The sequence below is a fragment of the Chanodichthys erythropterus genome, chromosome 13, assembly GCF_024489055.1.
Source record: "Chanodichthys erythropterus isolate Z2021 chromosome 13, ASM2448905v1, whole genome shotgun sequence".
Taxonomy (NCBI): Eukaryota; Metazoa; Chordata; class Actinopteri; order Cypriniformes; family Xenocyprididae; genus Chanodichthys; species Chanodichthys erythropterus.
The window spans coordinates 39,282,388-39,294,146 of record NC_090233.1 but is presented as its reverse complement, the minus strand read 5'-3'; the positions used below and the strand labels follow the sequence as shown (position 1 = coordinate 39,294,146).

At 36.4% G+C, this 11,759-nt stretch overlaps 1 protein-coding gene across 1 annotated transcript; it reads right to left on the bottom strand.

The window, feature by feature from the left end:
• Positions 1-630: 630 nt before the first annotated feature.
• Positions 631-4,139, bottom strand: gltpd2b (glycolipid transfer protein domain containing 2b). The gene is made up of 4 exons (XM_067408028.1): positions 3,694-4,139; positions 2,722-2,777; positions 2,372-2,544; positions 631-1,568 (listed from the first exon to the last, which is right to left on the bottom strand). Exons 1-4 carry the CDS (start codon positions 3,761-3,763, stop codon positions 947-949), a joined length of 921 nt encoding a protein of 306 aa, XP_067264129.1. The 5' UTR covers positions 3,764-4,139; the 3' UTR covers positions 631-946.
• Between the last annotated feature and the right edge of the window lie 7,620 nt (positions 4,140-11,759).

Sequence of the window (11,759 nt, the reverse complement as noted above, 5' to 3'; positions counted from 1 at the left end):
TGAACAGTAAAGTATTGGCAACGTTTTTGCCAGTAATTACCTGTAAATTCACAGGACAATTTTTTACAGTGATGAGTGTGTGAGAGTTGAATATCGCCTTGACAATCATTAGGTATCAGTCGCAGTTATAAAACTGAATTTGATAAGCATATGGATTGTAAAAATGTTTTTCTTGTGAAACAGAACTTACATAACCAAGTCTGCAGCTTCTGCTGTGTCTGCATCGCTGGATCTTTCATAATCAAATTGTACTATTATGGTGCAAACACTATGTTTACCAGTTTCCTCTACAGTTACTATAAAAAAGTTATGTTTACGTCTACAGTATTTATTATTAATTTATATTCTGTATTTATGTAAATTGTCTTATACTGACAAATACATTACAAAATATATGTCTCCTGAGAAAAAAAAACTTCTTTAGAAGTGCTTGGATATAAAATAAATAAGTAGATGTAATTCAATATGATGTAAAACAAACTGTACCTTATTATGTTCTCTTTATGCAACAAGGACTCAAGTGCTGGTCATTGTCATTGGTCATTCATTAGCACTGACTCTCAGTAGCTATATATATATATATATATATATATATATATATATATATATATATATATATATATATATATATATATATATATATATATATATATATATACAAAATATATTACATGTTTGATAGTAAGGCGTTTGTTTGATTCACTAACAGATTTTTTCAGAAACAGATTTCGGATGAAATTGCCTATTCCAATTGTCATGAATTTCATCATTAATAATCCTTTAAGAACATTGACCTTTCTTTGAGTAAAACAGTAAGATGGAAAAAAAAATTATGTATTTATCATTGTTCATATCATTTATAAGTGTTCAAAGTTCTAATCTTGTATTTCAGTGTCCTGTTCTTTAGGTTGGTCACACTCTCATTTTTCTCTCTCTCTTTCTACGCTCAGGGTAGATCCAGCATTCCGTGTTCCTGTAGAGCAACTTCATTTCTCTTGTACACTTCTTCTATCGCTCTCACTACGCTGTTCAGAACCACAGAGGCTTCTGCCTGCGTTCCCACACACACCAACTTGTAGAAATAAGGTCGTTCAGGCATAGCAAGAAAGGCCAGCTCTGCTCCTTTCCTCACCAACCAGGTGTGATGGTGGGCCAGCGTGCGCTGGTAAGTCTCTTTGCAGAGGTCAGAAGGGCTTTGTAGACGCTCTCCTTCAGTTGCATCCTTCCCTAGTTCCTGCAGGAAGTTTTGCAGCCAAAGCAGAGCGCGGTGTAAGCGCAGCAGAGTCCTGCAGCCTGAGTTCGTCTGCTGGTGAAAATCTACTAAACCATTCTCTAACTCCCATTTAATCATAGACCTGATAGAAGTGTATCCAAATGAAAGTCTGTGATTCAATTCAGAGTAGTTAGAAGATCTGTTACGAGATATCACCATGCCTGTGTCTCTTTGCGGAGTCATTTTTTTCTCTGCCTCTTTTTCCGCTTTTTGGGCCAGATCACGGATGATGGTGGTTTTTGACTCAATTTCTTGTGAAATTAAACCCACCATTGGCCCTAAGGCTTCCAAAAACCTTAAATGCACAGAAAAGAGGGGACATATTTTAAACATGCATGTTTATACTTGCATATAGATATTATTATCATCAAAGAGTTGCAGTTCTTGGATTTGATTGTCCAGTTGGTGTTGTAGAGTGGTATGTCTGAATTCATATGGTGCATCTCAATTCATGTACTTTTGCACTATTTTATACTTCCATTTTTTAGCATAAATATTGCGAGTATTTTCACAGTGAAAATTCCAAAAAGAAAAAGTACCTAAAATACCCAGATGATGCACTTAATTATCCAACAAATAAAAAAGTATGAAATGTTGGACACTTTATGCACTCAATTGTCACAGCTTTCCTTGCATAGCAGAGGGAGAGGGGCTATCAGTCACTGATGCCAGATGACAAAATAATCTTATCAATATATAATAGATGGATGCATGTATTGCACATTATAAGTGAATAGTGTACAGTACAGTGGTTCTCAACTCAGGTCCTCAAGGTCCACTTTCCTGCAGAGTTTTGCTCCAACCCTAATCAAACACACCTGAACACTGAAAGATAAGGACTTCAGGATTAGTAGAAAGTTCAGGTAGGTGAGTTTAATCAAGGTTGGAACTAAACTCTACAGGAAAATGAACCTCGAGAGCCAAAGTTGAAAACAAAAATACACTAAATAATGTATCTAAAATATAAGTTACTCAGTGATAACTTCTTGTTTAATAAAGTTTGTGTTTGTGATCATGCTGCACTCGTGCTCGTATATGGCTTAATTATAGAATTTGGAATATTTATGTTTTATGATGAAATTATGAACGTTAACCTACTTGATAAGCTCATCCCAGCTTGCGAGGTACGGCTTTAGTAGCACATCATTTGCAGAGAATGGTGCTGCCTGCAGATGAGCCTGCAATTTGGCAATTTGAAACCTCTGACCAGGACACACCTTCAGTGGAACCACACCTTCATCTGAACTATTAACTATAGTCAAAGGCAGAGGCTGGGAAAAGACAAAAGATGGAAATGTGAGGTAAGGAGGACAGATTTCTAGGAGAGTGGTGCAATAAAATGATTGACAATAAATGGGCAAAGTTCCTGTTACCACGCACAGACTGAAAATGACCTATTGACAGCTTCATGTTATATTGTGTTCTCTTTTATATTTCACCATTCTTACCTTGTTTTTTACTCTAGAAGCTATTGGACAAGTATTCCAGTGCTCCAGGTTCCCATCTACAATGAGAGGCAGAAGATGAGAGAATAAATCATTTTAAACAGGAAGAGAAAATAAAAAAAAAAAAGTAATACCTAGTTAAATAACATAGTTAAATCGTTTAACTTCGCAGAGTTGAAGTTGATCAGACTCCCACATAAACATATCCAGAAGGTATATAAACTGTATTACTGACTTGCATGAGATAAAGAAATCAACTGTAAATATTTCTCTGAATATTAAAGGAGTAGTTAGCTCCAGAACAATAATTCTTCCTTATATCGTTTCAAACATATATTATCGCTGATACCAGATTGTTGAGCCGGTGAGATGAACTTGAGAACTAAATCATTCTGATTCATGAACAAATCGTACACTGAAACATTAAAAAGATCAGATTCAAAATAATTTTTCAACATTTGGTCATTTGGACACTGCTACTTCTCTCATGAACTCCAAATATATTTAAGATATGAAACAGGATAAAAATGTCTTTTCAGCATCTGCTCATGTTTATTTGCTTGATGTCATGACAACATATGTTTTTATATTAACTCATCAAAATGATTTAAGCAATTTCAACTTAATATGTCAGTTTAATGTAATTTAAGTTGATTATACTTAATAATTGAAGGCAGCAACTGAACTTAAGTTTTTCGCCTGAAATAGGTGGAAATCTTTTACAGTGTCATGATCAATCAGCTCTGCTGTAACAGCCATACTGATGGACAAGTAACTCAATATCAACAAAACTGATATTTATGTAATTACAAGTCTATTAAGATGCAAATTAGAAAACAGTACCTCAAAAAAAAAAAAAAAATCTATTAACCTAACCCCGTAAGGTAGCTTTGATGTGGAAGAAAATGAGCCCTATAAACCAATTCTACATTCATCAAATATATTTTATTCAGAAAAAAAAATTGTAAAACTTACGTAGCCACATGGAGCCAAGCAAAAGGAGGATAAAGACAATAGCAACACAAGCCCTGAATTTGACTCCCATTATGATCCACTGTCCACTTCTCTGCTCCTCGGGTGGCCTCTCTTTCCTTCTCAGTCTATTCACACATACTCTCTCTCTTCAGCATCTCTACTCCACCGCCACTGTGCTCAGTACCTTTCTTCTCTTACACAGTGTGTTTTTGATTGGGTTTCAATCTTCACTCCAACACAAACTGCCAGGCAAATCCTAACCCTCATGTGTTTACACTACTGAACAGACAGTCTCTACGATACTTCCTGTTTTGTGTTACTCCTCTCTTTCTGTATCTCCAGTTCAGTCCACCAGCCTAATTTATGCTAAGTTGATTTTTGCATTATGTTGTTTTTCTTTCTTTCCTCTCCTGTCCTGCTCTCTGTACTGTCAGTCTTCAGTGATGTTGCTCAATCTGAGAGTCCATAGATTAGTCGGGAACAACAAATCACTCCTTATTAGGCAAGCCCTAAGCAAACTGTAGTAACCTTTACACTAACGCGCACAGACGCTACATACATGTTACAAATAAATTGTGAAATCCTGAAATTTACAGGGGAAGGTCCCATTTTTATTTGCCCAATATGTGCATCTCTCAGCAAAAGAGGGAGAGATTTCTTTATACGAAAAACAAGCACTGTTTAAAAGATTCAAATGTCCCATTCAAATGTTGAATTCAAATGCGTCACATTCAAATGTTCTGGTTAGGTGGCTAAATAATGTTGGTTTTTATTCTTTAATTACCCTAAATTCATATATTAATATCATTTTAGTGAAGCTGACACACTTTTCAAAGAGACCATGATGTTTAATTTAGAATTGTTAAAAAAACCAAGTCAACACTGGTCAGTCACTCTGACCTGAAATGTCAGTGAGCACCTTAAAAAAAAGCTATCATGCCCTAAAAACCTTACCCCTCCGGTTTGAAAGATGATGAATTTCAATGCCCCAGTTTGGCAGAGTAAGTATGACTGTAGGCATTAGCAGTTTGACTCTGTGTCACTATATTTAGAGCTGCTAATTTATAGACCTCAGTTCATTTACACAAAAGCAAACATAGTCACTCATCAAGGGTGATATTATCTGATCAAAGCTATCAATAACACACGCTATAGATTATCAATGTTATTTCCCTCCTAATGATTAAATTCTCATCTCTAAAGGTGATATATTAAAAGTCAAGACAAATCCAGAAAAACTTTTATTTTCAACCCTCATTTTGACCCTTTGTCTGAAATGCACCGTTTTTCCGGCAGCTCCTTTAAGGTTTGTCAGTAAATGGCTACTGTTATGATTGGCTAACATCATTGCATAGAAAACAGTATCAACACCCACTTATTACTGCACGTGAGTAAGTGTTTTGAACACATTATCCTTATAAAACCAACATTTACAAACAAAGCAATGTGAAATAATTTACTTACGGTAAAAGTTTAGTTGCTATGATGCAGCTACTGTCTTTGCAAACTCTCCTTTAAGGCCCGTTCGCACCAAGAACGATAAAGATAATGATAAAGATACAGTTCTAAAAATTGTTCTAACAGAATAGATTAACATAGAACAGTGCTCAAATTCCATTGTCAACACTTTGTTTTATGACACCTCAATCTTAAGAAAAAGATCTGAGACTGAGACTAAGACTGAGAAGGGTCTTATCATAATTGATCAATTATTTAAGGGAAGCACATTGCACTCATTCTCTGATCTTAAAGGAATGTTTATGTTATCTTCAAGTGATTTCTTTCGGTACCTACAAATAAGAAACTATATTACAACTCAGAAGGACAAGGAAATAATTATGGAAGCGCCAACTAAAGCAGATCAGTATTTCATTGATATAAAGAAGCAATATCTATAAATAGACATATGTCAAACATATATAGCAGACTATTTCTTGATTCAACAGATAATACAGCCCATAGAGACATAAAGACTCCATAAAGACAAAGTGAGAGTCTGAACTAAACGAAATTGAGGATGAGACATAGGAAAGTATATGTGCAAAATGTCACAAGGGAATCAATAGTCACAACAGGAAAGAGTTTGACTGGAAAACAAAAATTAGGTTTTTTTAGAACACCATTGGCAATATCAAAATTTGTTAACCGTCCAGAAGCAGAGAAATGCTGGAGGGGGTGTGGGAAGGTAGGAGACCACATGCATATATTTTGGGATTGTCCGAAAATATCCACATTTTATATTTTGCTTGTACTCTTATTAAGTGCACAAAAAACTATGAAAATTAATTGGAATAAAGCCACATTCTCCAACAATGGCCTAATAGAAAGAAAAACTTCAACTACCCAACTCCAACTGAAAATGGACATCTTCTTACAAAGGTGGACACCAGTGTATATCTGGATCCATTAAAAACGAATTGATCAGTAAGGAACTTTTACTTATTTGCTGTTATATTATTTGATTTTCACATTGCTGTATGTGTGTCACAATCCCTTTGTTGTCTTGTGTTTTGTAGGACTTTTATGTTGAAGTGTAATCTTGGTTTTCTTTGTTACAATCTTTACTTCCTGTGTTTTGGTTCCTGTTTCGCCTTGTACTTTGTGTGTCATTATAGTTACCCTCATTAGATACCATGACATCATATCACCAACACCTGTCCCTTAGCAGCCCATTGTTAATGTCTATTTAAACCTTTACGTTTGTTGGTTGTTGCTCTTGTGAGTGTGTTCTTGTTGCTCTCGTCTGCTGCCTATGGATTACTCCTGTTTATGGATTACCTTTTTGTTATTAAACGTTGGTGCTTGCATTTGGATTCTCACTCTGTCACATGTCTGCGCATTCGTAACACTGTGTTTTCTTTCTACTCTTTTTAATAATTTTTTTTTTACGTTTTTTTTTTTTATTACGAATGGCTTGAAATATAAGTAATTTATAAAATGATAGATAAACTAGTATAATAATAATATTTCTGAGATAAACACATGTAGGTTGCCGAATTTATGGACACACAGAAGAAAGCCTTATTCTGCCTCGGTACAGTATGTGTCAAGCCATTCGTTAGTCTGGCTGTTTGATGAGAAAGAGATTGAATGTAGTTGCAATAAACGCGTTAAGAATCCATAGCAGCGGAGGACTGTTATTTTGCTGCGCTGAACTGCAGAAGAACTGATGATGGCACGGTTTAATGTTTGGTTGACCAATCAGCGGAAAGGGGTGTTTCATTCCTGTCTACATGTAGAGATCAAATATTCAAATTGTTTATTCATTTGCTACCCCTGGACGAAAAACGAAAATTAAGCCGAATTCTTGTTTTTTGCTTTGTTTGAAAAAAAACTAAAAAGGTGCCATTTTTCATTTTTCCGATTTCTTTTTGATTTTAAATAAAACAACTAATGACCAAAAGATACACGGACCCCCATGGACCGTGTCTGTTTTTGATTTCATTTCCTATTTGGAATGGAATAACGAGAAATGAAAAGACGGCCTGTTTTTTTTTTCGTTTAGTTTAACAAATGGAAATTTAGATTTTGGCCCGATTTCCCATTTTTCATTTTTTGATTTATAAAAATCTGTTTATGGCTTTGATATTTCATTTACGCATGTGGGCAGCGCTGAAACACCCCTTTGATCTGATTGGTCAAACTGTGCCGTTTTCAAGTGGCTTTGATCTGTCATGAACCTTCAAAGGACGGCCAGTTTTGTTCCTTCATGCTCTTACAAAATTTCGAAGACAAAGGCCATCAGTTTTGTTATGTCACGAAATTTCATTGGGCCAGTTTTGTCAGGTTATGCATTCTCAGTGGCGGTGAGCTTTGTTCAGTCATGAGCTTTCAAAAGACGTATGGTTTTGTTCCTTCGCTCTCTTACGAGATTTTGAAGACAAAAGCGGTCTTCGCTCTCTTACGAGATTTCGAAGACAAAGGTGGATGGTTTTCTTTTGTCACGAGATTTCACTGATGGCCAGTTTTGTTAACTGTGTTTCCAAAATGCGATTGTTACAGCAAAAATTACAAGAGAAATTCTGATCAGATGAATTTGCTTATTTAATGATGGTGATTCAATCATCATGGAGCGTCCTGATTCACTGATCCTCTCCAAAGTCTAAACTCTGAGTGTGATGTGTTAGTTTTGCATTAATTATGGATTTTTTTTCCCCATTATACAGAGTTTTGAGCAGTGTCTTTTAGACTCACACAGACATCATGAATCAGCGTATGCACCTCAACAATGGTGACCAACAAAAATCTTTTGTGTGATTTTAGGAGCTTGTTTTGTGATGCTCAGAGTTAATCTGTTTAGCTGAAAATGTTGTCACCATTGTTGAGGTTCATATGCTGAATCTTGAGTCTACAACATCCTGTCTGAATAATTTCTGTACAATAATAAAATCTTTCAAAATATCAGAGCAGGACAGGATTTTATGCAGTATCATAGGACTACAACAACATGAAAGAAATACAACATTCAGAGATCAACCAAACCCATTTAATCAGATTTGTTACTCACTTTTTTTAAATGTATTTAATAAATGTGCTTTAGACAACAATTGGAGGAAAAATAAAGTAAAAATGTCAAAGGTCAGGAGCCCGACTAAAGCAAGCGCTTACCTCTGTAATGGTGACATTTATAAATTTTAATAAAACATCAACACCTCATTAAGAAGTTTTGAATGAAAGAAACAAAATCAGAGTGTAATAAGTGAAGATGCTGAGATCTAGAGAGATATGTTAGTGTTTAATGTTTTTTTTAAAGGTTACCGTTGTGCTGGAGAGTAGAAACTGTGCTTCAGTCAGTGATGATCCAGAAACACTGATGTTCTGCTGCATGTTGCTTTATTTAAAGGCTTTATTTAAAGGCCACAGTAACTGTGTAGTTGTTGATGCAGTGATACAGCAGTTTCATTAGCTCATGCATGTTCTGTTGTCAGTTAATGACTTACTGCAAGAGATTTGCATTTTAAAGAAAAGGTTTCATAATAATAATCCAGGGAATACCTGTAAAGAGCTTTTTTTTGTTTTTGTTTTTTTGTAAGTCATTTAAGAAAAATTAGTTTTTGTTTGAACAGCCACTTTTGTAGTCAATTTAGCTCTAATTTTCAATTAAATTTTTTGAGAAGGGCAGCAGGGACATTCTGAGAACATTTTTCAAGTAAAATATGGCTCCCTAAACATTCAGAGAGCGTCTTGAATATTCTGTGAAGGTCCACCAAATAACATCTCCCAAACCCTAAAAGAACTCCACATCGTGACCGTCTCTGAACGTACTGGGAACGTTGCTAGGCAACGTCCTTAACACCAGTAGGGACGTCCTGAAAATGTTCTGGGAACATACAATTTCTAGTTTACAATTAAATCGATAGGCTACTGAATGTGCTTTACTTCTAGTGCATCAAACAGCTTTGTTGTAGGCTGGGGGCAGTTGTGTGCAACTGCAAAGTAAATTAATATTTATGAGAAAGAGATTAAATGTAGCTGCAATTAACGTGTTAAGAATCTGTACAGCTGTAGCAGCGAGGGACTATTATTCTGTTGGGCGGAACCAATGAACAACTGATGACGACATATTTTGACGTCTGGTTGACCAATCAGCAGAAAGAGGCGTTTCATTCTCGCCCACTTGTGGAGATTGAATATTCAAACTGATTATTCATTTCCAACCCCAGAACGAAAAAAGAAAAATCAAGCCAATTTTTTGTTTTTTCGTTTTCAAAAAACACTACACACACTTCACAGATCCAGACACACAAGTAGCAGAACACCTCAGTTATTTTGCAAAATTCAAAACTTTACATTAACTTAAAATCCAACTTTGACATTGTATGGTTCATATATTCTGATTCTGTTTGATTCATTTACACACTGCTGTGCTCAATCTTAAAGTTTTTTTGGATTGCTTAAGCACGATTTTCAAAACAGGGCTCGTGTTTTCAAAACACTACACACAATTAGCACAACCACACACACAATTAGCAAAACACTACAGAGTCTTTTCATAAGTAAACACTCTTGTAAAAACTATACACTTCTGTTTAAAAAACACACTTTGTTAACATATGAAACACACACGTTTCACATTACTCTGTTTGCATGAGTTACCCTAACCCTAACTGCTGTGATAAACCTAAAACACTTTTAGCACTTCTACTTCCGATTAGAGTAGGCTACCATCAACAAAGTACAAATATAATGTAAATTCACCAAACAGATTCATAATACTGTAACAAAATGTCACTTTACGTATTGTACTGTAAGTTTACTGTAAAAAAAAAAAAAAAAAATAGACATTGTCTCTTCGCCTAGCTGGATCTGGCCAGAGAATTTCATCAACATCGCAGGCAATGTTGTCATTAGCAAGACACCTTGGAAAGAAACGTCTTGAATGACGAATCCATCCTTGCATTGCTGCTACCTCCATCTGGTCACAGGCCTCCTCCATGGCTTGGATGAGGGGTACCTCAGCCTGGAGACGGAGATCATATACCTTCCACCGCCATGCCGAGAAAAACTCTTCTATAGGGTTGAGGAATGGAGAGTATGGTGAAAGATATAGGACGGTGAAATGTGGATGTTGCTGAAACCAGTTCTGAACCAGAGCAGAGCGGTGGAAAGACACGTTGTCCCAGACAACAATGTATTGCATTTGATCGATTTGATTTGCTGCTGTTATGTTGTGCAATTGGTCCAAGAATGTAAGTATGAGTGCTGTGTTGTAAGGGCCCATATGGGCATGGCGGTAGAGGACCCCATTCTGTGTAATGGCTGCACAGAGTGTTATATTACCCCCACGTTGCCCTGGGACATTGACTATTGCCCTGTGGCCAATGATGTTTCTTCCCCTCCTTTCGTGTTCTCGTCAGGTTGAACCCAGCCTTATCTACGTAAATGAACTCATGCTGGATCTCCTCTCCATCCATTCATAAAACTCTCTGAAGAACAGTGTCAGGCAAAATTGTGTAGTTCAGTGTAGATCTAGTATACATATTACAGTACAGTAAGATTATGAGACATTATGCAAGATCACACTGCTAGTGAATACATACTTCTGCATAATCATGCCGAAGTCGTTTCACCCTTTCGGAATTGAGCTCGAAAGGCACTTGATAAATTTGCTTCATTTGAATATGGTTTTTTTTTAGGATGCATGCCAGTGTTGATGTTGAGACCTGATGGATATCGTTGAAAGTGGTGTGGTTATTGACAATGTTAGCTTGGAGCTGATTGAGTGTTATAGCATTGTTGGCCAAAACCATGTTTACTATCTCCCTCTCTTGCTGTTCTGTGAACATAAGAGGCCTTCCCCCTTGTCGTTCCAACCCTCAATCCTATGTAGAAAAAAAAACAGTATACAATAGTACAGTAATTTCACAGGAAAAGGTAACAGAAGTGCTGATAGTGCATAGAATACAGTACTGTAAGCAGTTAGTGAAACTGTGCAGATGTTTTTGATATGATGATATTTTTACAATACCTATTTTCCAGTCGAAATGTTATCACACTTGCCACTGTGTATTGGCTTAGATTTGGCTGTACTCGCAGTCCAGCCTCCCTCAGCGTCAGGCCGTGGTTAACAACGTGGTCAACCATGTTGCGCGGATCCCTCTTCCCTCTTCTGTTGATTCCTCTTCCTTCCCTTCCTCCTCCTCCTCGTTCTCCTCCTCGTCTTACAATTTCTCTGACTCTTTCCATTGTGCTTAAGGCCGATGAACTCACCTGCTGCTTTTTATAGTGCTTATACACCTGATTGGTGTGTCTACAATTGAGCAAACAAGTGTTTGCACACCTGATGACTGTGTTGAACCAATTGGTTGGACGGTGCGGTAAGTTGACAGTCAGTGCTTTGGTATTGCAAGGAAGTGACTTCATGATAGATTTTTGTGTGTAGTGTATGTTAAGTGTGTTTTGCAAATCACTGTGTGTAGAGTTTTGCAACAAGTGTGAGGTTGACAATGTTGTGCAAATATGGGCTGATGTTTTGCTTCTTGAGTGTAAGGTTTTGCTAATAGTGTACTACTTTTAATTTTAGTGTGTAAGCAATCGTAAAAAACTGTAAGACAGCAATTTGCTAC